At 46.2% G+C, this 25572-nt stretch overlaps 1 protein-coding gene across 13 annotated transcripts in view; it reads right to left on the reverse strand.

Moving 5' to 3' along the window:
• The window catches only part of AMOTL1 (angiomotin like 1), a 160771-nt gene that overhangs the window by 60471 nt on the left and 74728 nt on the right, over nt 1–25572 (reverse strand). For all 13 annotated transcript variants that reach the window (XM_058687429.1, XM_058687427.1, XM_058687426.1 and 10 more), the window contains 2 exons: nt 17066–17215; nt 11863–12781 (listed from right to left, as the gene is read on the reverse strand). In XM_058687429.1, coding sequence (XP_058543412.1) covers nt 11863–12781; nt 17066–17215 — 1069 coding nt within the window. The remainder of the gene's footprint in view (nt 1–11862; nt 12782–17065; nt 17216–25572) is intronic.

The following is a 25572-nucleotide window of genomic DNA, read 5'->3' on the forward strand; positions in this document are numbered from 1 at the left end:
CTGAGGTGGGTACAGATGAACCTATCACCTGCTCTCCAAACCATGGGGCTTCCCTTTGACCCAGGCAGCTTCGGACTAGGGCTTCTATCTTTTAACATTTATTAAGCTCTGGGATTTGGGACTATGGTCAATGGTAGGCTTATCTTCTCATCTTTCTCTGATATAAAACAAAAGGAAGTGTTTTCTGAATGCCAGCCTAAGTTACCCATGATGGTGACTAGTTTACCTGAGTGGCAATGCAGGAAAAGGGTGTTTGCCAAAGTTAGGCGACAGAAAAGAACTTACTTTTTCAAAATGGGAACTCTTCTACTAAAGAGAACATTGGCCGCATAAATAATTCTGTTACACATTCGATAAACACCACATCACAATGGATGATGTGCAGGCAGGTCAGCAAACTTCCATTCATTGGCTCCACTACTCAGCCAACACGTTGGTGGGCTCAACGATCTGTACAAGGCAGATGTGGGTTTAGTGTGAATGAGAGGGACACGGTGTTGGGACAGAACAGGAAAATGTCACATGAGATCATACTAAAAACCACCTACCCTTAGCTTACAAAGATAATGCTGTTGATTGGCCATGACCCTAGCAACGGGGACACAGAGAAAAGGGAAAAAGACAAGATGGGAACCAACAGTTAAATGAGAAACACCTGTGAACAGAATGCGATGCTACAGGGATTTGTGCACCTGTTTCCCCTGCAGGTTATGAAGTCAGAGAGCTAGCTTATTTGACACCATGTGTCTTGGTTTCCTGGGACAATGCACAACTTAGCTCGATCCTAAAGGACTTAAGGAGTTATTAATATGTACAAAGCCCGGCACAAGGTAAGCACTGGTGAAATAGTTAGTCATAATCACCATTAACTATTATCACCTGAATCCCACAGCCCCTAATACAAATCCTCCCAGCAAGCAACGCATGCGTAAGTCCCAATAAATTTTTTTCTGTTATGGCTAATACTTATTAGCATTTTTTTTGCATTTTTTGCATTTATAACTGCCTTATAACATAGGTATCAATGTCAGACTACTTAGATGAGAAAAACAAAGCACAGGATGGTAACTTAGAAAATATAACAGAGATAATAGGAACATAAAGAAGACCCAAGTCCAGGCTTTTGGTTTCCAGAGTCCATGCAGTTCACTATTTCCCTATACTGGCGAGAACAGGGAGGGAAGGCGGCCACCCTTTGGTTCTTTGCTCCTGGGTTCCCGTGGCCTTGTCGGAGCAACCACACCATGGGGTGTCCATGATCCACACCCTAACACCAAGCATCACAGCTTCTGTAGGCTCGAGCAGCCTCGGGGGAAGCAGGAAGGCTGGAAATCTGCCTCTGAGTTGTTCTCTTGGACTGTTCCTTACATTCAACATTATTAGCTTCCACGGGCTAATGTCCTGTCTACAGAGAGCGTTCTACTAGCACTTATTGGGGGCCTAGGCTATCTGGGAGGCACCACGTTTCATCACCTTACCTAATGCTCACAAAAACTGAGGCCAGTACCACGAACCAGGTCCCGCTCCTTTCTGAAGGAATGCAACGAGCCTTGGAACGCCACAGAAAGTGACCTTTCTCCATCTGCCACCGAACCGACCAGTTACTTAAATATGTCTGAGCAAAGCTGAAAAAGCCTCTTCTCCCCAAGTCCACAGTGATGTATCAAAAAAAGAAAAAAGAAAAAAAAAAAGAATCATAGCATTTAAAGAGTCACATCTTGACAAAAGAAGGGTCATGTAGGGAAGACTTGTAGACTGGTCCTCCATCATCAGTGACTCTGGACCATGATGCTGCCCATAGCCTGACCCCAGAATTTGCTCCCTATTTCTTTCCTCCAAACTTACAACGTGCCTAAATCACAACCCTGACAACCTATAATCACTGGACTATATCATGTCTTTTGTTCTCCTGAATTTTTATTTAAATATATTATTTAATTTGTAATACATGAGCCTTTTCTCCCAAGTTTTTAGCATGTATCTTTTTTGAGGGTAGAAAATTATGACTTCTACTAAGTTGGTACTCCATACATTTGTGTCAACTGATTTGGCACCTAAGCCCAAGAGCAAGTTGGAAGACCATATATGCTTGATGAGCTTTCAAATAATGGCTAAACCTTCAACATTACACTATTAAAGAGGAGACCTCTGGTGTTTAGATTGGCTCTGGATAATTGGTTCATGACAGAATCTCAAATCATGAGATTGACAATATAATAAATAACATGGCTCCGTGTTATTGCCCTTCTTACGTATTTGGGGTCACAAAATGCAGCTCAAAATGGGAGCGACGATGTTATTTGGACTGCGGAAACAAGGTCACTGAGGGCATCTAATCAACAACCCATTTGTTCCTCTGCATACTGCAAACCTTCACAGACGAGCTTATTTAAACTTCCGTATTTGTTAACGCCTGTCCGTGAATGCACCACATTAGCATTTTACGTCAACTGCATCACTTAATTCTTACAATCTTGGGCATTCACTGATCTCATGCCATACATTATCCTACTTTTAAAGTATGCAACCTTCAGGATTCACAAAGCAGAGACTTCAAGGCCTTTACAAAGCCTAAAAATGGACTTTGAACGGGGCTTGAAATCACCCTCCTTGCACTGCACGAGGGCTAACTCCCATGTTGGTACAAGAGAGCACTGCTCTTTAGTATGGGGTATCCTTTTTCTGCTTTGACTTCTTTCTAACCAGGTACCCGTGGAAAAGTTTTTAACTTCCTCACCTTTAAGTGATGATGATAATATCCACCTGACAGGGTGGTGGTGAGAATTCAGTGAGATAAGGTATACAAAGCATTGCACACAGTGTCTCTCTTTAGGGAAGTACTTAATACCTGTTAGCCTCTCTTATCACGCACTGCCAATAGGTGTTAGGAGAAAGGCAAGAGGTACCACCCTTGAATGTCCCTTCGTCTTCAAACACCACGGTCCCTAATCCTCAAGCTCAGTAAGGGATCAAGGCACACTCCAGCGCCACAGAATCTCCGACTTCTGAGCAGCTTTCCTGCAGCGGGATGCAGAATGAGAGCATCATGTCAAGGTAGTGTCTGGACCCATCAGGACATTCTCTCTCGGACACAGCCCTCCTTCCTTCTGGACTTGTGCTGTCCCAAAGAGTAGCCATGAGCCACATGGGCTACCAAACACCTGAAATGTGGCAAGTCTGAACTGAAATGCGCAAGAAGGGTAGAATGTACATCAAAATCTGAGAACTTAGGACAAGGCATGTAAAAGAGCTCATTAATAGCTTTTTGTTTTATGTTGGTTATCTGTTGAAATGACAACAGTTTTAACTAACTAAAACATGTTTTTAAAGGTACGTTTTTAATGGGTTAACTAAACTAGGTTTGAAAATTAACTTTGTCTTCTTTTAACTCTTAAGAAAACATGGCTGCTAGAACATTTCTAAGCAGACACGTGTGGCTCACACTGTCCTTCTATTGGACAGCACTGCTGAAGACCCTGCTATACGTTCACCAAAAGGCCTCATTTTGGAGATAATTCCAGAATTCAGTGACTGTCAGAGCAATTCATGCAAATAGACCAGCAGTCCCCTCTCTGCGGTCCCCACATCCCCAAGCAGCAAGGGTGATCAGCAAGCCATATCCAACGTATGAAACTATATGTTCATCTGCAATTAGGCCATCCTGCGAACATTTATAAATCTGGCTTGTGTGATGGACAAAATGTTTCAAACCATGATACGAAAATAAACATCAGTGGATAAATGGATGGAGGATGTAATCAAGGAATTCAAAAGAGAACATGCAGACGGCTAAATACATTTTCCAAAGCAAAGTTATTAATAGAGAAATAAAATCAAAATAACCTTTTTCAGTTTACTGACATTAACAATTCAGTTCAACAAGTTCTAACTGAGTCCCTAAGAAAGGATTTTTGTTTTTTGATAAATTTGCTTTTAATGTTTGTTTATGTTTGAGAGAGACAGAGACAGAATGCAAGTGGGTTGGGGCAGAGAGAGAGGGAGGCACAGAATCCAAAGTAGGCTCCAGGCTCTGAGCTGTCAGCACAGAGCCTGACGCGGGGCTCCAACTCATAAGCTGTGAGATCATGACCTGAGCCTAAGTCAGATGCTCAACCGACTGAGCCACCCAGGCACCCCAGGATTTTTTTAAATTCTCAAGATAAGACACATATTCGAATTTCACCTAGTATGTGTGAAAAACAATGTGCAGGAAAATGACTGGAAGGAATTATAACAAAGGGTCAGAGTGACTAATGCTAAGTGATGGGATTATGGATTTTTTTTTCTTGTCCTATTTTTCTTTATATAATTTCCACAACGAACATGTATGGCTACTTAAAACAAAAATTTACTGTCTAAGGAATACATGAACTTTACAAAAATTAGAAAATAAAGATAAGCCAAAAAACTGCATTGTTATAATCAGAAAGTAAACAAAACGAGGTAAAGGAATGAAAAAATGAAATGAAATAATAAAGAGCTTCTTGGCTCATGGTGAAGAGGTTCAAATTTTAAGACTTCTCCTTAAGCAAAAATACCTATTTACATAGAATTTTCCAACCTAACAGTATTTTCTTATAATTTTCTGACCCTCAAAGCAACACAGAAAACACAGTATTTAACAATGGTTAGTCTGGATAATGGGACTGCGGGTAATTTCCATTTTCCTTCTTTTTTCTTTTTTTGGCAGTGAAAAATCAGTTAGTTTTAGAAAACATCAACCGTAACAAGTTGCAGATAAGGAAACTGAGGCTCAGAGAACTTAACACAACTGACTGCAAAACAGAAGAGACAGAACTCAAAACTCCTCAAATCTTCTCTCAAACCCACAGCCTCCCCACCCAGACCCGTTGGCTGTGTAGACACCGGTAAGACTCGTAAATGCCCAAATTAAGACTCCAGTCTTGCGTAAACTAAGATCAGATTTATTGCTATGCAGGATGGATATAGACAATCCTCTTGTTTGAAGAAGTCACTTGTTTAATGCATCATAGCTGGAATTGTGTTAGGTTTCCTGAGAAAGTAACCTGAACTTGACCCTAGCCTTTGAAATTCCCATACTGCAGAGCCATTTCTCAGAATAAACAGCATTTTACCTAGCTCATCCAGCCATAATCCAGCTTAAAAACTGTAGAAACTCCTAAATTCTAATGCTGGTATTCAAAACACACATTTAGCTGGTGGAATTTAAATGAGGCTCCATAGCCTCATTTTTGTTAAGGGCAATGCATAGTCTTTAATCCAACAACTTTGGATCTGGCTTACCTTTTGTCCTACATAGCAATTCATTTTCATAACTGGATGAACCACAAATCGCCACTCTGGAAACACACTTACTCTGAAAATTCTCCTTCCTCCTCCAGGCATTTCCGAGTCAAAGTACGATGGGACCACCAAACATTCTTGCAATACGGCACATTCCAAACCTCAAGCCAAGCCCACCAACTAAGCCCTGCTCTTTAGCATGAATCTTTATGCTTGTTTGTGTTTTAAACTGCACTCTGGCTGCACAGTTGGATTGACAGGAGTTTCCTGGGGAGAGGTGTTCTCTCTCTTTCATTTGCCACATGTGCTCCTTGGCTGTGTCCCCTCTGGCTCCCTCCCTCCTCCCTGAACCCTCATTTGGCATGTTCCCAGAGAATGTCATCTATCCTAAATAAAGCCAGCACTGGAGGTTTCTCGGGGGGAGGGGTGGGGGGGGCAGAATTCACAGTGCACTTTTTAAGGAAAACATGAGCGGTTTAGGACATTAGTTACACCCACATGTTCCCTCTCTGACTACAGGAAATGGCAAGCCCCTGTCCTGCTGGGAAGAGGGTGGTGGAGATGACGGGCCCCTGGGGAGAAGCAAGCAAGCTTCTCTGTGCAAGAAAGTCCACAGCACCTCTTGCTCCATCATCTTTTATCAGCCTTGGACAGCGGGCTGGGTCAAACACCACCATTTCAGGCCTTTATAACGTATCCACCTACATACTAAATATCAAATTAATACATTCACAGATGAATAAAATATTAGTAAACAGTCACCACTCTTTTCTCTGCTCCCGGGAAGCTAGGAAATCAAACCCCCTATGCTGATGAGGCGGATCAGCCAAGATACAGGACAAAAAAGGGCAATGGACAGGTGGAAAGAGAGTGCTCTCTTCGTGGACAGGAGTCATTTTTAGTCTTTTTCCAAATCGATACTGCCTGAGCCATAAAAGTTAGTCATTATTTTTTTTTTTTAATTTTTTAACGTTTATTTATTTTTGAGACAGAGAGAGACAGAGCATGAACGGGGGAGGGTCAGAGAGAGGGAGACACAGAATCCGAAACAGGCTCCAGGCTCTGAGCTGTCAGCACAGAGCCCGACGCGGGGCTCGAACTCACAGACCGCGAGATCATGACCTGAGCCGAAGTCGGCCGCTTAACCGACTGAGCCACCCAGGCGCCCCAAAAGTTAGTCATTAAAATAGTACCCTCTCTTCCATAACTGAAGCATTCTGCTAAAAAGAGGCTAAGGCAGACAACACTGCCTCGGTCCCCCCCTCCAAATGAAAGTAAGCCAGAAGCCAGCCGTAGCTCACAGCTACAGCCGTCAGCAAGCTTAAGTTTGCTCCTAGGCCTTCTAAGATACCTGGAGACAAAGAGGGCATCTAGAGGCCTTTCCCCCTAGAGTCTGGAATACGTCATCCGTATTCTAGACCTCCTGCAAAAAACAGAAGTGGGCAGAGCACAGGCTGGACATCAGGTGTGATATATACATCTGATTAGAAATTCGCCAGAGGAGAGCTACCAAATAAAAACCGTATTTTTGCCTCTACTGCAACATACAGTGGGTGGCCGAGGGCTCCCTTTCTGGGAGCTGCAGCGTGTGGCAGAGAAACCCAGGTTTGCCCACTGGCTCCTGCACTTCCCACGCTGGTGCCTGGGACTACGTTACTTTAACTCACCTCTAAGCCTGAGGGTTTACCACGCACATCATGGACCTCCCCCCACACCATATGACAGTGACGGTGACACCACCCACCCCTCAGAACTGCAGGAGAGAGCGAGGATGAGGTAACCTACACAGCAGGCCCAGCATACAGAGTTCTCGAAACTGGAAAATCAGGGCAAGCATGAGAGGAAACAGGTTTTAGTGTACTCTGAATCCATTATAACATATAGATCATACGAACAAAAAACACAGTTGATTTTCAAGACCAAATCCATCTAACTAGTAAAATAACCCCCCAATAACCTAGCTTAGAATTGCAAATTAAAATCATTAATGCCATCTGCCTATTAAATTAGCAAAGTTTTTATAACTGTAGTGACTAATGTTGGTCAAAGGGCAGTGATACAGGCACTATCATATTTTTACAAAGGTATCTGGAATCACGTCATTAAAGGTTTGCTACAATGTACCCAATAATTTCAACTCCAAACAATGATTCCTAAAGAAGTAAACCAAAAGTTCAGAGACCCCCTCCAGAGAACAGGTGGGGTGAGAACAGACAGGGTAACCATCCACTGAGCTGAAGCAAGGAGGGAACCTGGGCTCCAAAGACTCTTTAAATAGACTTTCAACTGGTCCTTCTGTTTTTATCTCCACCTTCAAACTCATTTTCAGAAATACTATCAATTCTTTTTTTTTTTTTTTAAGTTTTATTTATTTTGAGAGAGAGAGAGAGCGAGAGAGAGAGCAGGGGAGGGGCAGAGAGAGAAGGAGAGCGAGAATCCCAAGCAGGCAACACTCTGTCATGGCAGAACCTGACTGGGGGCTCAATTCCACAATGGTGTGTTCATGACCTGAGCAGAAATCAAGAGTTGGTCACTCAACCGACTGAGCCACCCAGGCGCCCTGGAATACTACCAATTCTTAAATGTTTGGACAGTCAGGCTGCCTCTCAGCCTCTTCCATTGTGCATTCAGGAAGCCACTCTCCCAGATCCAGGGTTAGGGTCAGGGTCAAGGCCAAGATCAGGGCTAGGGCCAGGGTGAGGGGTAAGGTATATGCCCGGCACCTTGCAGCCCAGAAGCCCCTCAAGAGGGCCAGGCTAGTTTCAGGGTCAGGATTAGGATAAGGGTCAGAGGTTAAGGGTTAGGGGCCAGTGCATGAAAAATTTGATATGCATGATGATGTTCATTACATTATTTATAGAAAAAATGATGTAAGTTATATGTTCTATAAAATATTACACAGCAATAAAAAGGATGGCTATGGAAATTACACACTGCAAAAAGAATGTGATACAAAACTACCTAAAAAAAGCTACGATACTAAACTGAATATAATCTAGGATTACAACACGTGAAAAACTTAATGTGTATAGGAAAAATATTAACAGTAATTGTATTAAGAAAGTAGGATATTTTGAGTAATTCTTTGGCATCTTCGGCTTCCACTTTTGGAAATATGGTCAGATTTCTTTGGAAAGCAAACATGCATTTGATTAACGTACTCCAAGCGCTGTGACAGAGGTCAGCTCACCCACCAGCACCCACTCACGCGTTCGCTTCCATTCACGGTACAGTCCCGTACCCCAAGTCACTACTTCTAAAAGTGTCCTGTTTCCACAAACTGAGTCAGAATGAACACCCAAATGCTTGCCTTTTTTTTTTTTTTTTAAGCACAATTCTACATAGAACAGCCTGTCCAATTTTCACCTTGTCCTCCTTTGTATCCGTCCATTTCCACTTCTGGGTTGAAGGGTAAGAAGTATGGAGCAGAAAAAGAACCAGAGCCTTCATCCATGGCTGGCTCTTGTTCCCTGGAGGTCCCCCCAGCCACCTCAGCAGGACCTCGGTCTCCCCGTCTCCATCAGCCTCACCCACAACAAGGGCCAAGGTGGTACAAGTCAAGGAGGCTTTGACTGATAGGCTCTCCATGGGGTTCCCACCAGAGGAGACTAACACGCTTTACAACAGACTACCACACATGTCCGTCTTCAGCAGATCAAGGCAGGTGAATTTATAAGCTATGGTGAGTCAGTATTATGAAGGCCAGAACTCCAAGTTCATACTCCTCTTATCATAAGCTCTACACTCTTGTCTCACTCGTCTTTTGGACCTTTCCACCTCTAGGCAAAAAAAATCAGTGAAGTCTGAACAAAGTAAAGGATTGGACAAAACCACTGAATGAATCTTCACCACCTACTGAGCCCATTTTTTGCATCACAAGGCAAGGCGATGGACTCCATGATCTCACTCAGTGGCTTTTCCTTCACGTCCAGGAGTCTATTTGACTCATCAGGCTTCTGAAACCATTGCCATAAATGACAAACAGATAGCCCTTTCGGCACAAGAGAATGTATCCATGAAATTAAAAGGAGGCCTGCTCATCTCTTGGCTCAAAGAAAACTTGAACATCACACGCTGCTGAGTTTCAGATCCAACCCTTGAAGTTCAGACCACGGTGGATGTGTCTGGAGCAGGGCTGGTGTGGATACAACTTTGTTTACTCTGTCAGCCCAGGGCTGTGCCGCCGGAGCCATGCTGGCTCGCCATGGCCAGGCTCACAAAGGGCCCTTGTAGCTCTGGGGCCAAGCCTCAATGGTCTGTCTGTTACGTCCCCTGCGCCATTTTGATGTGCCATGTCAATCCGGCTGCCGAGACTGGCAATTGGCTCAAATCCCTCATACATTTCTTCTTTTTAATGTCATAGCTTTGAGACAAATGAAACTTTCCACAAATAACTGGGTACATCTCCTGTTGGCGTTTCCCTCCTCCCCTTCCCATATCTCGCCACTCCATATCGCACGTACTGCCAAATGATGAAAAGCAGAATGACCCACTTTAGGCACTGCTGTAAAGCCAAAGGGAAGTGGCTTGATGTGGGGATATTCCCACCTTCTACCAAGCTCTAGAGGCTAAGTTAAATGTTTAGGAAAAACTGTGAAGTATCACAAACCAAACTCTGATATGATCGTGTGATAAACATCACAGACTACTTTACACAAGTCTCTGGAATCGATGTGGCACCAATTGGAGATATGAAGACTCTTTCCCCCCTACTTCTTCAAACCTGGTGCTTTGGAAGTGTAAATGTCTCCTGTGGCTTAAGGAACTATAAAAGGGTAAGAGGCAAGAGCCCCGTGGGCCCCATCTTGGATTCCTCAGTGGGGTCAGGCTGTGCCCCCTTTAGGAAGAATGAGTTCTGCAGCCCGTCAGAGGTCTAAAAGGTAGCGTACTGCTCCCAAGCTGGCACTTCTGGCCCAGTGCATGGAAACGTGTCAGCAGCTGGGAAGAAAAGGGCACGTCGGCTGGCTCTCTTCCTGCCAGGGCCCAGTCACACCCTGTTCGGAAGATGGACAGCCAAGGTATGCCCTGCGCCCAGTTGCTGGGGTCGCACAGGGAAAACTCGACTCGTCTGATTTAGAAACAGATAAATAAGGCCCTCTGTGAAAATGAAGACATAGCCAATAACAGGCAGTGGCCCCTTGCCTGTTCTTCTCACGCTCCGCACTCCCCCCAAGAAGCTCGGTAACATCGAAATGCCGGGAACTCCCAAATTTGTATCTTCAGACCCAATTTCTCCCTTGAGAGCTTGGTTTCCAATTGCCCTATGATTCCTCAGCTTCCATACCTGATCAGTCATTAAATCCCACCAATTCTGCTTCTGCGCCTCTCACAGTATATAACGCTCCCCTACCCCTCTGGCCTCAAACTTGGCCCCAATTCCTCGCTGGACCATTGAAATTGTTCCTGAAGGTCCGCATGGTCCCCAGTCCTGTTCCTCTGCTTCATCACCACCCTTCACTGCCCCTGAGGTCAGCCTAATAAACATCACCAGAGTCCCGACTTGAAAACACTGGCTTTCCCGATCGCTTACGGCTAAATTCCAAACTCCAGAGTAGGACTCCCAAAGCCCTCTACCAGTCGGTCTCCGCTCCCTGTTCTAACACACCTCTGCCACTGCTGGCCAAACTGCCCCCACCAGCGGCACTGCTGCTCATTCGAGACAAACAGGCGGCACGCCCCCTGCACGGCGCACTCTGCTACCTCCTCTCTTCGCATGATTTCCCCACAGCTCCTGCTCGTCCTTCAAGACCCTGTTTGGAGGTCATCTCCCCTGTGGGGCTCTTCCACCGCCCCTCCAGTTGTGAGTCATACTAGCTCCCTGGTTCTGAGCACACAGCATGCTGCATGGCTGCGATGGACTCAGAGGCGGGCTCCCCCGGGACAGCACCCTCGGGTTCTGGAGGGCAGGGAGTCTTTCTCTATCTCTGAACTTGGTACAAGGCTGCACAGAGTTTACAGTCAGCAAGTGCTGCTGAATGCACCAGGTCATCAGAAGAGGGATTAGAATTAGCACAACGGAGGGGAGAGATTTTGACGGTCGGGACATGTGAGCCTAGCTCCAGAAGCCTCGGAGCTGTGGGCTGTGGAAATGTGTGAATCTCTCCAGGTTTCAGTTTCTCATCTGTTCAATATGGAGGGGAGACTACATGATTTCTATGGCCTCTTTAACTCCTCGGTTCTAGCGATCAGACCACGTTTTCCTTTCCAATCTACAATGAAGAAAGGCTCCATAAAACCCCACGGTAATAACATGCTCCGGGAGTTGGACGCTCTCCACAAAGCCAGCCGGGAAAATTGCTGCCTTGCCTGGCCACTGGGCACAGCTCCCCAGGACAGCCAACAACGGAGTCTCCTCCCCTCAACTCAGAAATCCCCAGTTGCCTTCTGTTACATTTGGAGAATATCCCTAGTTGCTCTCTGTTCTGTTTCACTCTACGTATTTTGGCCAAGAAGTGGCTTATTAAATATTATGCACAGGAAAAAAAAAAAAAAAAACTGACGGCAAAAACCTAACATGCCTTGAAAATAACAAGCACTAAGAACATAATGGGTTGAATTCTGACGCGCCAGACTAAAACCTCTGGGCTTGATAATCACCTCGTGACCCCGTACTCCGGGGGCGGCTGGTACCTCAGCACGGCCACCTCTGTTCTCGCAGGCTGAGGAGCGGGGTATGGCTTGACCATCTCGTGGAGCATCCCCGGGTGCTGGTCACTGTAGAAAAGTCCATGCTCCTGGGTCTTGCTGACCGGGGACATCATCTGCTTGGTCTTGTAGGGGTACTCAGGTGGAGGACCCCGGGGGTCCAGCGCTTTGCCTGCGGGCTGGGCGGGGGAGGGGCCCCCTCCCGCCTTGAACCCTTTTCCGCTCCCTGAGCCAGGGAGGTGCTGCTTAGCTCCGGTCCTCTCCAGGGACAGCTGCATGATTCTCTCACTGAGTGAGCGGACGTGGCCCTGCTTAAGCTCTTTGAGCGCCTCGTCCTTATGTGCCTGCCCGCTGTTGGCACGGTTCACCGTGGGCCTCCCCTCAGTCCGGGCCTTCTGACTGGTGCCCCCAGCCATGTAGTAGCCATGGCCGATAGCCCCCTGCTGCTGCTGCTGCTGCTGCCCTCTGAAGAACTGGGACTGGGCCTTGGCCTCCTCGTAAGTGGGCAGCTCCTCATTGTTCTGCTGAGGCTGTGTGGGCCGCACCTGCTTCTCCATCACCGTGTTGTCCACCTGGTGTTCTTGACCCTGCGGTTCCTGGCGTGCCGACTGGTAGACCATTTGTGGGTCTTCTTGGGTGAGGTTTTCCGTGGAAGAAAAGTTGTTTGGAGGGTGGGCTGGTCCTGCACTCCCTGTGGCCTGGTGCTGAATGGCCAGCAAGTTCATGTTCTCGGTCGGGGTACCATACCGCAGTTGTTCCTGGATCAGCCGCTGCAACACTGTTCCAGCTGCCGCATCCTCGGAACCTCTCATTTCCACCTCTGAGATCCTCAGGAAGTTTGGGGAGTGGAAGTTGCACAGAGGATCCTCAACTGAAAGATAAACGCGGGAGAAAGGTATCAGGATATTCCACAGGAATACCGGCCTGCTGATGCATGGTGAATAGTGAACATTCGAGCCACAGTAGCACTTAAAGACAAGATTTCAAATACCCTGCCACCTCAATTTACCCCGCAGTTTCTCAGGAAGTGTTTCTCCAATTCAAAGCGTCTCTACCACTCTCCACTGCCAGGCCTCCCGCTTCCTGCTGGACCTTGCTCTGTCCTTCCCCTCTCCCCTTCCTTTAAACGCCCCACCGGCCCCTTCCCTTCCGCACACAAACATGCCAAATCTTCCCCATCTTAACAAATAAATGCAGGGGCGCCTGGGTGGCTCAGTCGGTTAAGCGTCCGACTTCAGCTCAGGTCACGATCTCACGGTCTGTGAGTTCGAGCCCCGCGTCGGGCTCTGGGCTGATGGCTCAGAGCCTGGAGCCTACTTCTGATTCTGTGTCTCCCTCTCTCTCTGCCCCTCCCCTGTTCATGCTCTGTCTCTCTCTGTCTCAAAAATAAATAAACGTTAAAAAAAAAAATTTTTTTTTTAAATAAATAAATGCAAGCCAAAAACCAAGATCAAGCAAAAAGGAATCCCCTATTCTTGGCCCTACCCATGTTCCCCTAACTGCCACCTGTGTATCCCTCCTCCCCTTCTCTTCTGATTGCCCTCAGTAAGCGATCTGCACTCGCTGGTCTCCACTTTCCAGATGCTCCATTCCAACACCCTCCCTACTGCTCTGATTAGCAACCAAGCCCAATGAGGATTTTCCACCTCCTGTATTATGCACCTCACCTCTCTGAAGCATTCTGCACGTTGATCATTTGCTTCTTGAAATGCTCTCCTAATTCAGCATCCAGGTCTCCCACTCCCAACACCCGCCCTGGTTCCAGCCCCTGCCTCTCCATGCACTTCTCTGACTCCCTTTTCTCCACCTGCTCCTTAAATTCTGGTGCTGCCCTGAATGCCCTCCACCCTCACTCAACAGAATTTCCTCCATCATCACACCTGCCACTAGTCTTCAACCACTGACTCAGGACCCACACCTACAACGACCAGCAGACGGTCCGTTAGTTCTTCAAACTCAACATGCTTTCCGCACCCCCAACCTCACCCTCACCAAACCCCATATCCCTGCCTCATCTACTCCTTGCCAAGCCAGAAACCTGGGAGTTTTCCAAAATTCCTTCCTTTTCCCCTACCTCCAACATCCAAGGTCAGCCTGTCAATTCTACCTCCTGAACATCTCTCCCAACCTTCTTCATTTCCATCCCAATCTCCAAGTTTATTATTAATAACCACAATATAACCCCAAGAACCATTTGAAAAGTGTATATGATGTATCAAGTTTTGTGCTAAATTCTCTCCATACGTTATTTTGTTTATTCCACATAAAATCGTATGAGGCACATAAAATCATATGACACAGATATCCATTTCCCCTATCTTACAGATGAGGAGGGAGGTTCAGAGAAGGCAATGACAGATGCTACAGGAGGAGCAAAGGCCAGAACCAGGATCTGACTCATTCTACAACAAAATCTGTGTTCATTCCACAACACTGCAAAGCCCTTGGTGTCTCATACCCAGACAATTCCAGCAGCCTCCTTATCTAGTTCTCTGACACGCCTCTCATTCCCACCTCCAAACCCACCCCTTAGACCTCAACCTATCTTCCACATTACCTGAAAGACTGTTCGAATAGGAAAACCTAATGATATCACTCCCCTGCACAAGATTCCTCAGGGGTTAGTTACCAGATGAAACTGACATTCTACCCTAGGATGTAGCAGGTATGGCCTTACTTATCCAGCAACGGTGCAGGCCACCAGCACCTAAGACCACATACTTCCCAGACATGTCAGTTCCCTCCTGCCTCTAGGCCTTGGCTCCCTCTCCCTAGAAAGGTGCACCTCACCATGTCTCCTTGGGAAATTCCTAGACGTGCTGTACGTGATAGCTTCACAGCTGCCTCTGAGTTAATCGTGTCCTTCTGCAGCCCAGCAGGCTTGAGCCCTCCTTCTCCTAAGTCCCCACTCCATTTGTCAATATCACCATTACAGCAATGATCACGGTAGATGGAAATGGTTTATTTACACAAGACTCTCAGCTTCTTCCAGGCAAGGATCATGCCACCTCATCTGGCTCTCCCTAGTGCGCAACCCAGGGAAGCCGTAATGGGGGAGCAAACATTTAACCAGCAAAGAATACCTAATGAACGCCAAGAAATATACAATGTATCCATCTCACAACAATGCTAATAAGTAGTGTACTGAGGAAATTATACAGCATGAGGACAGTAAAAGTTCTAGCTCTTACTACGGCATGGCCTTGGCATGACCTTGAGCAAATCGTTTACTGTCTCTGAGCTCAATCTCATCTGCAAATTGACAGAACAGAACTCGACCATCTCCAAACAGCCTCAGTTCTACGATTCCATGCAATGATGGCTCTGTGTTTCTATATGTACAGAGAACACATCATCTCCCCTCAAAACATCTTTCTTCCCCAAGGTTGCCTCTTTGTTTTGTGGGTTTCTTTTTTTTTTTTTTTCTAAGTGACATCCTTATCATCTATGAGTCATCCAGATAGAAATTTCAGATGAACTTTTGGCCCTTTGTCTCCTTTTCTCCCCACATTTGATCAACTGCCAAGCTGGTTTTTCTCAGTCCACAGTGAAATGAGGTGGGGTATGCTTACAAAATATATAGATATACGTATACTTGCACATACACATGTGCATATATACAGATATATGTCATTGGCTTTGTGCCTTTTTTTGGCATGGGCTGTCAAGGGTTACATCACTTTTACTCTTTTTGGCATTAAAATATGAGAAAAGGTGGCACTAGATGACATTTTTAGTGTCTCTGAGACAGCAAAAGACCGCAACCCTAACTTCTATGCCCTCAGCCACGTCCTGGGTTTGGGCTCTCCTTACCACTTGCCTAGATGTCCTGAATAGCCTCCTAATATCACTTGCCTCTGATCTCTTTCTTCGATCCACACTGCATTTCTTATCTGTCTTCTTCTACTAGAATTCAAGAACCGGACAGCAAAACTTTATCTGTTAATATTCACCTGCTGTATCTCCAGTGCCTATAATACAACCCTGACACACAGAAGGCATTCAGAAAATACCTGCCCAGCAAATTCAAAAACTCTGCAGGCTGGTTCCTAAAGCTCAGCTCTGATCATATCACTCTGCCTTGCCCCCACAATCCCAAATCACACCTATGAGATCTCACGCCAGTTTTTTTGGCTTCTCTGAACCTCTCCTCTGTAAAATGGGCAGGCTTCATATCTGCTTCGCAAGACCACATGTGCAGTAAAAGCGAACTTACTCCCTACCTTCAGAGAATGTATATTATAACTGACATATAAACCCAAAGCTCAACAATAAAAAATTTCAAACACTAAAAACAGATTATTCGAAGTCCACATAAGATGAATTGCCAAATAACTGTAATAAGCGATGAAGAGATCCATGTGGGCTGAAATGGGCCACACATTCACTGTGCAAATCCTGACTGCCAATCTGTTACATCCATTCTGACAGGTGCCGAGGCAGAAGGTAAAGAGAGCACAGTCCTTACCCTCAGAAGAACTGCTCTGAAATTTGAAAGCAAATTCAAAGAAAAATGAATGCTGTGAATAACTTGAATATAAATTTAAATAAAAATATATTTCCAAAAGAAAATGATTTTTGGGGATGAATAATAAAAGGAATGGGGTCTCATCAAGCACGAAAACTGCTGAATTCCCTTTTCGTAAGCACATTTGCCAAGAACCGTGAGATCCTTCCCTACGGTGATTTTAAAGATTCCCTTCCAGTTTTACCAATCTCAAAAGCCCTCAAAAATAGGCAGGAAGTTTTCATAGAGGAAACAGCTCCCTCCCTACTATAGTTTTGGATTTCTTCTGAGCTTCTGAATTATTTGCAAAAAAGAGATCAAAGTGAAAGCAGAGAAGGAAAAAAGATTCTGGGAAAGGGTACAAAAAAAGTATTTAGGAATCAGAGAAAAATTAGGGAATAAATGGTGTAACTCTCAAGTTCCTGCAATAAGAAGTCTGCTGAGCGTCACATGATATCGTAAAATAGTCTATTGGCGCCATAGCAAAACCATTAAAAATAAGGCACCTACTCATAAAGAGACAATCAATAATACGACTGGCTGATTCTTAAAGCGAGGATAGAGAAAAAGTTATGCAAAAAAAGGCTAAAAATCAGAAACATATGATCATCTTGCTTTTCCAAACCAAATGCCGGTAAAAGAACTTACCAACTTTTTCCCTGATGCCACCTTTTGCCTCCACCGTCAAAGCAGATGCCTCGCGCCTCCCAGAATAGAGCAGGAAATCTGGGAAAAAGTAGTTGGGGTCTTCTAGAATCGGGGTGGGACTACTGGAGCGGTAACAAACAGGAGAGGGTCCTGGGGAAAAAGCAATGTGCGTATTAGTGCCACCGAAGTCCTCCTCTCCCTCCTTCCTGTGTGACTCATGAGAGCCCACGAGGCATTTTCCCACATTCGACTCGGAGCTGCCTTTTTGATTCATAAAATTCCAGAGTTACCATTCAGAATTATCGCAAGGCCAGCCACCCACCAAAATGACCCATGAGGTCAGAATAACAATCTTCAAGAGACACTGAGTGAAGTCATGACGCTTTTACACAACCCGGTTCCAAGGGCAGCAGCAGCAACACTGACAAAAATCAAGCCCTCTGCAGAACTGGATGAGTCCCAAAGTTTGGGCTGGTCAAGGTGGGGGACAGAAAGGAGGGAGGTGGGGAGGCCAGCAAAGGAAATACCAAGACGGGGAGAGCAGAATACCTAAAAGATGCAGAGAGGGGTTGGCCATTTTGCTAGACCATGTGTCAGCACGAGCACGTCCCAGCCCAGGACAGAGCGCTCGGCTCAAGGTTTCTGGAGCCCCATGTGGCAGTGTGGGTCCGGGTCATGGGTTCCGGCCCTCTACCAAGCACCGCCTTTCCACTTTATCTCTGTCACACACAGACCAGAGTGTGCTTCCTGTTCCAATCAAATGTGACACCGTATTCAATCCTATGGGCACTGAACATGAGATACCACTACAATAACACTGATACGCACATACAACATCGTGGGAACACTCAGCAGCCCGGCCCCTGCTCTCTTCCCTCCTCGCACTGACTTCTCTGCTTGGACACCTATTTAAGGCTCTTTTTGGCAAAAGTAGCTTAGTTACAGGACACCTGGGTGGCCCAGTTGGTTGATCATCCAACTCTTGATTTTGGCTCAGGTCATGATCTCACAGTTTGTGAGTTGGAGCCCCGAATTGAGCTCTGTGCTGATGGCTTAGAGCCTGCTTGGAATTCTCTCCCTCCCTCTCTCTGTGCTCCTCCCCTGTTTGCACGCTCTCTCTCTCTCTCTCTCTCTCTCAAAATAAATAAACCTGGGGCGGGGGTGGGGAGTAGCTTAGTTTACTCCAGGGAAAGAATCATGCTTTTCTTTTTAAATTAAAATCCTTGACCAAATGATAATTCCATTAGAACAAAAATGTTTTTCAGCTATAACCTCGAACTAATTTGAAAGTAATTTGAAATTTCTTGCTGGGCTTTTTTATCAGCTCTTTTCTCACAAGGCCAAAGCTAGTAGTAACTAGTTATTGAGGCCATAGATGGGGATTTAGTCATCATCTTCCTCAGTTTCTTCAACACACAAAGAAGGGTTTGCAACTCTGCTCACATATATCTTAGGCATGTGTGGACTAGAGCGAAAAAAAAAAAAGGTTTTGACAGCTAGGATATTTATCTTGTAAAGCTAAAATAACGTAGTAGTGACTCTCAACCTAAAGAAGAATATAAACCAAATATGAATGGTGTAGTACATGGAGATCAGTCTAACATTGTAGTTCCAATGCCTATGACATTACCTGTCAGGGTTCTCTCTTTGGCCAAACTGCAAAGACTACCCTGGAAGAAACCTGTCCCTTTCCGGGCCTCATCTTCTGCATCTATAAATCTAAAAGTCTCAGGCTAAAATTAAGAATCACAGATGACCTAGATCCTAAGGCAAATTCTGACCTGGCTTCTACTTCAGCAGGTGGAAAATTAGAGAAATGCAGGGTGCAACCCTGGCTGCCATGACAGTTGCCGAGGAACTTTTAAAATCCTAATACCCAGGCTTCCTCCAGACCTAGTCAATTGGAATCTCGGGGGATAGGGCCCAGGCTCCTGTATGTAAAACTCCTCAACCGATTCCAGTGTGCAGCCAAAGGTCGGATGCCCTAAGCTGGAGGGAGAACAGTGCACACTGGCAAAAATCCCCCAACACGAAAACACCTTTCTGTGCCCTCAGCTCCCCACCCAATCAGCGCCAGAGAGGTGTTGAGGACCCACGTACTTCAACAAAACAAAGAGTGGTGTTTTCTCATAGTGGATCTGGGTCAGGAATGGCCACGTGCAGGCACATGTCGCTTTGGGTGACACCGTCTAGTCACGGGACTATAAATTTTAAATGAAAACCGAGAGCAAGCTGCTAATGAAACTGAGGCCTAATTAAGGGTATATATGTGTACGTGTAGATGCATACAAAGGAGTGCGCAGGGGGTGTGTGTGTGTGTTTCTGTATAGACATATGCTTGCAACCTAAGAACCTAATTAAAACCTCTACACTAAGCCATTCTCATCACCACAATGAGACAGTTAGGGACCATGAGAACAAGCCCCAAGTGGAAAACATTATGTACCTCGGGCGCTTTCTGTTGGCTGTTACTGTTAAATCGCTTCTTTTAGAGAGCAGAACCAAGATGCGGCCCCGCGTACAAGCTGGACTTAAAACAGAGGACCCTGGGGGCGCCTGGGTGGCGCAGTCGGTTAAGCGTCCGACTTCAGCCAGGTCACGATCTCGCGGTCCGTGAGTTCGAGCCCCGCGTCAGGCTCTGGGCTGGGCTGACGGCCCAGAGCCTGGAGCCCATTTCCGATTCTGTGTCTCCCTCTCTCTCTGACCCTTCCCCGTTCATGCTATGTCTCTCTCTGTCCCAAAAATAAAAATTAAAAAGTTGAAAAAAAAAAAATTAAAAAAAAAAAAAAAAAAAAAAACAGAGGACCCTGGCTCCTACAAGCACCAATGAGCTGCCTGAATTGCCTGCCAATATCAACCAATCAGGACGAGGCCCTTCCAACCAATCAAGATGAAACCCGTTTGGGGGCACCTGGGTGGCTCGGTCGGTTAAGCAAGGGACTCTTGATTTCCACTCACGTCATGATCTCATGGTTGGTGGGATCGAGTCCTGCGTGGGGCTCTGCAAAGAAAGTGCAGAGACTGCTTGGGATTCTCTCTCTCCCTCTCTCTCTGATCCTACCCTGCTTCCACACTCTCTCTCTCAAAATAAATAAACTTACCCTGCTTGTGTGCTCTCTCTCTCAAAATAAATAAACTTAAACAAATTTTAAAAAGAAAAGATGAAGTACTCCCCCCCTTCATTAGCATATTAAGCCAGAGTGGGAACCTGAGGGGGAGTTTTCGCTCTAGAACTTTTACTCCCTTGTGTCCCAGCAGGCCAGTCTAACCACTGTCTGTTAGTGCTGAGTCTCCTTCAGCTCAAGCTGTAGCCCCAGTAGAGCCTTGCCTGTGCCTTTGATTTTGGGGTCCAGCCTCAAGTTTCTATCCTTGTGGAGCCCCAAGAACCCGACCCCAGTAACAACACTGGTACAAATTGATTTTCCACATCTTTATCCAATGGCCTGCCACGTGAGAACAGGTTCAAGGGCTCCAGGCCACAGAGCGTATAGAGACACATATCAACTATCATTTAAGGCTTCTTTTTTTTTGTACGCTGGGGTGTCCCACACATTCTTGGAGAGTTACGTTCCCACCGCTGCCCCCACTCCTAGGAGCTGAAGAAAGAAAAGCCCAGCAGATGAGCAGACGGCCTGGCAGGCAGACGGGCCTGGTATCATAGCTCCACCGAGAGAACCAAGAGAAGCTCCCAGCACTGACATACCCTACAGGGCTCGTGCTATTTGTGGCTTCGTCACCTATAAGACAAGGTAAAATGACAAGAATGTGTGTCACTGGGTCTGCATCAGATTGCTGAGCTGCAGAGCAAAAATGCAAGGGAGGCCTCGCCCTTAATCCCACAGACACATAATCCTTCCCTGCCTATTGTAGTTCAGAATCTCCACTAGGAACTCTTTATGGCACAAAGCGGGTCTGTTTTCTTATGCGAAACGCAGGGTACAAGATCTACCCAATGGGGTCAAGGCTCTCTGACATGAGAAGCTGGAAGTAAACATGTGACTTATGTTACACGACATAGGACAACATATGAGGGGGAATGCTGTTGGCTTTGTTAGCGTTCTCCACACCCAGGAGCAAAATTAGAAGCCACAGACACGCCCAGATACCACTCCCACCCAGGAAGCCCCGCCTCTAGGGCGTGGCTCCGGCCCAGGGGCTCAGGAACAGGGCGTATTTTAGGGCAGCACGCAGCCAGTCAAGGATCCTGCTCCAAGGTGTGTGATAGGCACATGCCGTAGCCCCAGGGGCTTCATGAAGACTGTTTCCACACCAGGTCCTCCCGACTTACCAATTTGCAGTCACCTGCTTCTTTCAAACCAGTCCTTGTCCCAGAATTATCACTGACAGCTTTAGTCTGCATGGGGAAACCGGCAAAAGCGATGGAAAACCAGCTAAGGCCAGTGTAAAGGAGTCCCCCGTCTACAGGGTCCCCTTCTGGCAGCTCCTATGGCTCGTGCCCTGAAGGAAAGCCAGGGATCTGTTCGTGCTGCACTCCACAAAGGGTGAGGTTCTGGAATTCTGCTTTGAGGGGTCACCATTCCTGCCTCATAGTGACTGTGATCCATCTCACCAAGAACGGTCCCTTCTTCTTTACAAACCCTGCGTGTCACGTGTCGACAAGAAGAATCTTTTGCTTCTATGAGTGTGACTGCTTATTTCTAAAAGTGCTGAAGCTTCCTTCCCATTATGGTTTTATGCTGTTACTTTCTCTGTAACCGTCCAGAGGCCTTTAGGTAATGTGACCCTGAACAAGACTTTTTGTTTTCCCTACTCAATACAGCACTAACAAAGGGCATCACTGTTGAAGTTAAAATGAATTAAGGTAAAATGAAGTGAGTCTTCTGGGGTGGGCACGGGGCGCAGAAACCTGGCGATCGCCTCTCATCTGCTCCACCTCCATTGTAGCTAGTTCCTTCCCTAAGATCAGATCGTGAATCTGTCAAGAGGCTAATGTAACAGGCTCAGAAGTGTCCTTTGCGTTTAAACACCGGAGGACGCTCAAATTGCCACCCTATCATCATCCAACACTCACAGAACTAGGAAAGCTCCTGTCCTCAAATCCCACTTCTGGCAGGCCACTAGCTTGCACATAACTGTTTTGGCGAGGGTCTCAAGTTCAAATTTTGCTTCGTTTTCAAGGCTGCCTGCCATCTGGCTGCTCCTCTGCTGTCAACAGCCTGGGTGCTCTACTCAGCCTCCCAGCGTCCCGTGACCATGTCACCCCCATTTTCCAGGTTCCAGCCGGGAATGCCTTCTGCCTGCACACTCCTCTCCCCAGGTCCTTTACGGTTCACCCCAACAAACCTCTTCACTCCACCTCCTGTAGACACAACCCCCCCCCCCCCCGCCCACACACACACACACACACTGGCCTTCCTTCCTTCACCTATGGTACCAGTTATGATGTGAGCTCACAACTTAGCATTTAAGCATCAACTGCCTTTTTTTTTTTTTTTTTTTTTTTTTTGTAAGAGGCTCCAATGCTGGGTGGGGCTTGAACTCAAGACCCCAAGATCAAGACCTGAGCTGAGATCAAGAGTCAGACCCTTAACAAACCGAGCCACACAGGTGCCCTCCAACTGTCTCGTATTTTATAGCAGCGATTTAATATAGTCTGGCGCTACCGTCCTGGGGAAGCTGGAAGGCAGGCACGACCCACATACTTGTCACTTTCTGCAAGGAGGATGTGTAAGGGATACCCCTCCTACTACTTGCTGTCGATGCAGAACACGGCACCGTCCCCTGGAACGGGCCCAAGTTTAAGGGAAAAGTCAAAGATCCCCCCAAAGCCAGTCTCCGGGAGTTCCCCATGACCCCTTGCACTTTTCCTTAAATGAGGGAATGTTCCTTTAAACGTTCCATTAAATGTTCCCTAACATGAGGGGGGCACTTGCTTTCCCGTGCAGGCCAGAGGCCCATTCCTCAAACCCTCCACAGAGCTGCAAAATAACTCCCAGGTGTTCTTTCCCCAAAGCCCAAAACTTTCTCCCAGGCCCACCTAATCCAAACCCCCTAATGCATTTAAAAACCACTTCACCCTTTCGATTAGTCTAGCCTCCTATAACTTTGTAACAGAAATTTTAAACATAGCAACAAACAATCCTGTGGCCTCTACCTTCCCTTTCAAAGAGCTAAGGAATTTGCTGAGTGTGCCAGCCGCCTCAAAGTTAAATGTAAGCAACCAAGCCTTTTGATTCTGGCAGAACTGGAGGTTTTTCCGGGGGGAGTGGAATACTCTGCTCAGGGAGACAGATGCCCTAGGAAACAATGTTTTGAAGCGGCCTGGAGAACCCATGACCAGTGTCTGAAAAATAAAGGCAAGTCTGTTCACAAGAACTCTTGCGAAACCCAGCTAGCCCAGGTGGGTTGGCCAGTTCACACTCCAGGAGCCTGAGACCTGAGTGCAGAAGCACGGACAGGTCAGGGCACCCTCTTCTAGGAATACGTGCCTGCAACACACGTTTTTAAACAGGAAACAGGAATCTCCACGCACTGGAATATCTCTTTCACCCAAGGAACCATTATTTGAGACCCAAGATGGGGACGGAGAGAGGTGGGAGGGAGGAAGGTTTCCAAGATTCCCAACCCCTAAAGTCCACCTCAGCACCCAGTGTGAATTCTGATCCCCGGACCAATCTTGTCTATTGTAGCGAACAAATAAAATAATAAATACACTAATAGCTATTTAATTTAGACTTTCTCGAAGTGGAACTTGTGATTAATAACTTTAAAGGCAAGCTTAACTTGGTAACGCTTTCTTAGGAATATTGGAGACATCATCAGTGGGAACCAAAACGCAGAATGTATGCTTACCCTTTCAAGTAACGATGCAGTCAACAGAGCACTGTGCTAGGAGCTCTAAATACAAGAAATGAGTAAGACCGTCCTTGGCCTCAGGAGATCATGCTCTAGTTCTGGAGACCAACGTGCACACGTGCACACCCAAATTTCCTTGCAGAGTAAGTGCTCGACTAAAGGGACACAAAGCTTTGGGGGCCCAGAAGTAATCCATCACTACCTGTTGATTAGGGAGGTGATAGCAAGCTGAAATGACAAGAAGAAAGAGACAGGTGAGCTGAGCAGAAAAAAGTGAGGAGGATATTAACCTGCTGTGGGGTGAGGAGGGGGTGCTAAGAAGGAGAGGTCAACACAGCGAGGTAAAAGGATAAGCACGGGGATTGAGTCATGAAAGTGTTTCATCTTGGGCGCCTGGGTGGCTCAGTCAGCTAAGCATCTGACTCATGGTTACGGCTCAGGTCGTGATCGCACAGTTTATGGGTTGGAGCCCCGTGTTGGACTCCGTGCCCGTGGCGTGGAGCCTGCTTGAGATTCTCTCCCTCTTTCTCTCTCTGCCCCTTCCTGGCTCGTGCTTTCTCTCTCTCTCTCAAAAATAAAATAAACATTAAAAAAAGAAGAAGAAGAAGAAAGTATTTCATCTCTTTAAGGAATGGAGAGTTCAGTGTCACTTGGATATGGGTAAGGAGGAGGACGACTCAGAAGCCAGTATTTAAGGGAGCTTTTTAATAAACTTTTTAAATTTTAGTTCGTTATTTTCGTAACACTAGAGAAATGCAAAATAATTTCGAAAATAGGTGATTCAACTACCCAGCATGTTCCTGAGAGTCAATCACAATACTCTAAAATACTTTCAGTGTTAGGAAACCCTGAACTCACCGTGTAAACCTTGGGGGTAGGTTCTGGCTCCCATTACAGAAGCCAAAAGTACCCTTCTCTGTTCTAGCAGCAAGAACAGCCTAAGCTCAAGCCAACTGGATATTCTAGCCAAAGACTGTGAGTCTTGAGGAAACGACACAAGGACAAAAGGTGCAGGTAAGTTACCTGCGGTAACAGTATCACCAGGAGTTCCAGGAGCACCGGTCCTCACAAGACAAACACCGTGTCCCCGGCTGGGTTCCTGGTGTATTTTCACCTAGGTTCCTGCCCATTTTCTGGGCCTTCCTGTTAATATGTGAGCTGCCTAATATACTTCCAATAAATTCCTCTTTTGCTTAAGTTAGAAGAAGTCACTTTGTGCTTATAATCAAGAACTTCTGATAGAGACTTACATTTAAAAAAAATTAATTGTTCTGACCCCCATCATAAAAACTCAGCATTGTCTGTATCCTAAGTACTACATGACTTAGCACAATCTGCCTTGTTGCCCCAAATACCCTTTGCACAAACCCTAAAGAAGTACTTGTGATCCCTCAAAGGTTCCTTCGTCTGGAAGGTCTTTCTCACCAAGTCGGAAAACTCTTTCCTTGGCACATACTCAATGCTCAAATATGTATGCTGACGGGGCGCCTGGGTGGCTCAGTCAGTTAAGCATCTGACTTTGACTCAAGTCATGATCTCACAGTTCGTGGGTTCAAGCCCTGCACCGGGCTCTGTGCTGACAGCTCAGAGGCTGGAGCCTGCTTAGGATTCTGTGTCTCCCTCTCTCTCTGATCCTCCCCGGCTAGTGCTCTCTCTCTCTTTCTAAATAATAAATAAACATTAAATTATGT

This window comes from Neofelis nebulosa, chromosome 10, assembly GCF_028018385.1.
Source record: "Neofelis nebulosa isolate mNeoNeb1 chromosome 10, mNeoNeb1.pri, whole genome shotgun sequence".
In the NCBI taxonomy this organism is placed as follows: Eukaryota; Metazoa; Chordata; class Mammalia; order Carnivora; family Felidae; genus Neofelis; species Neofelis nebulosa.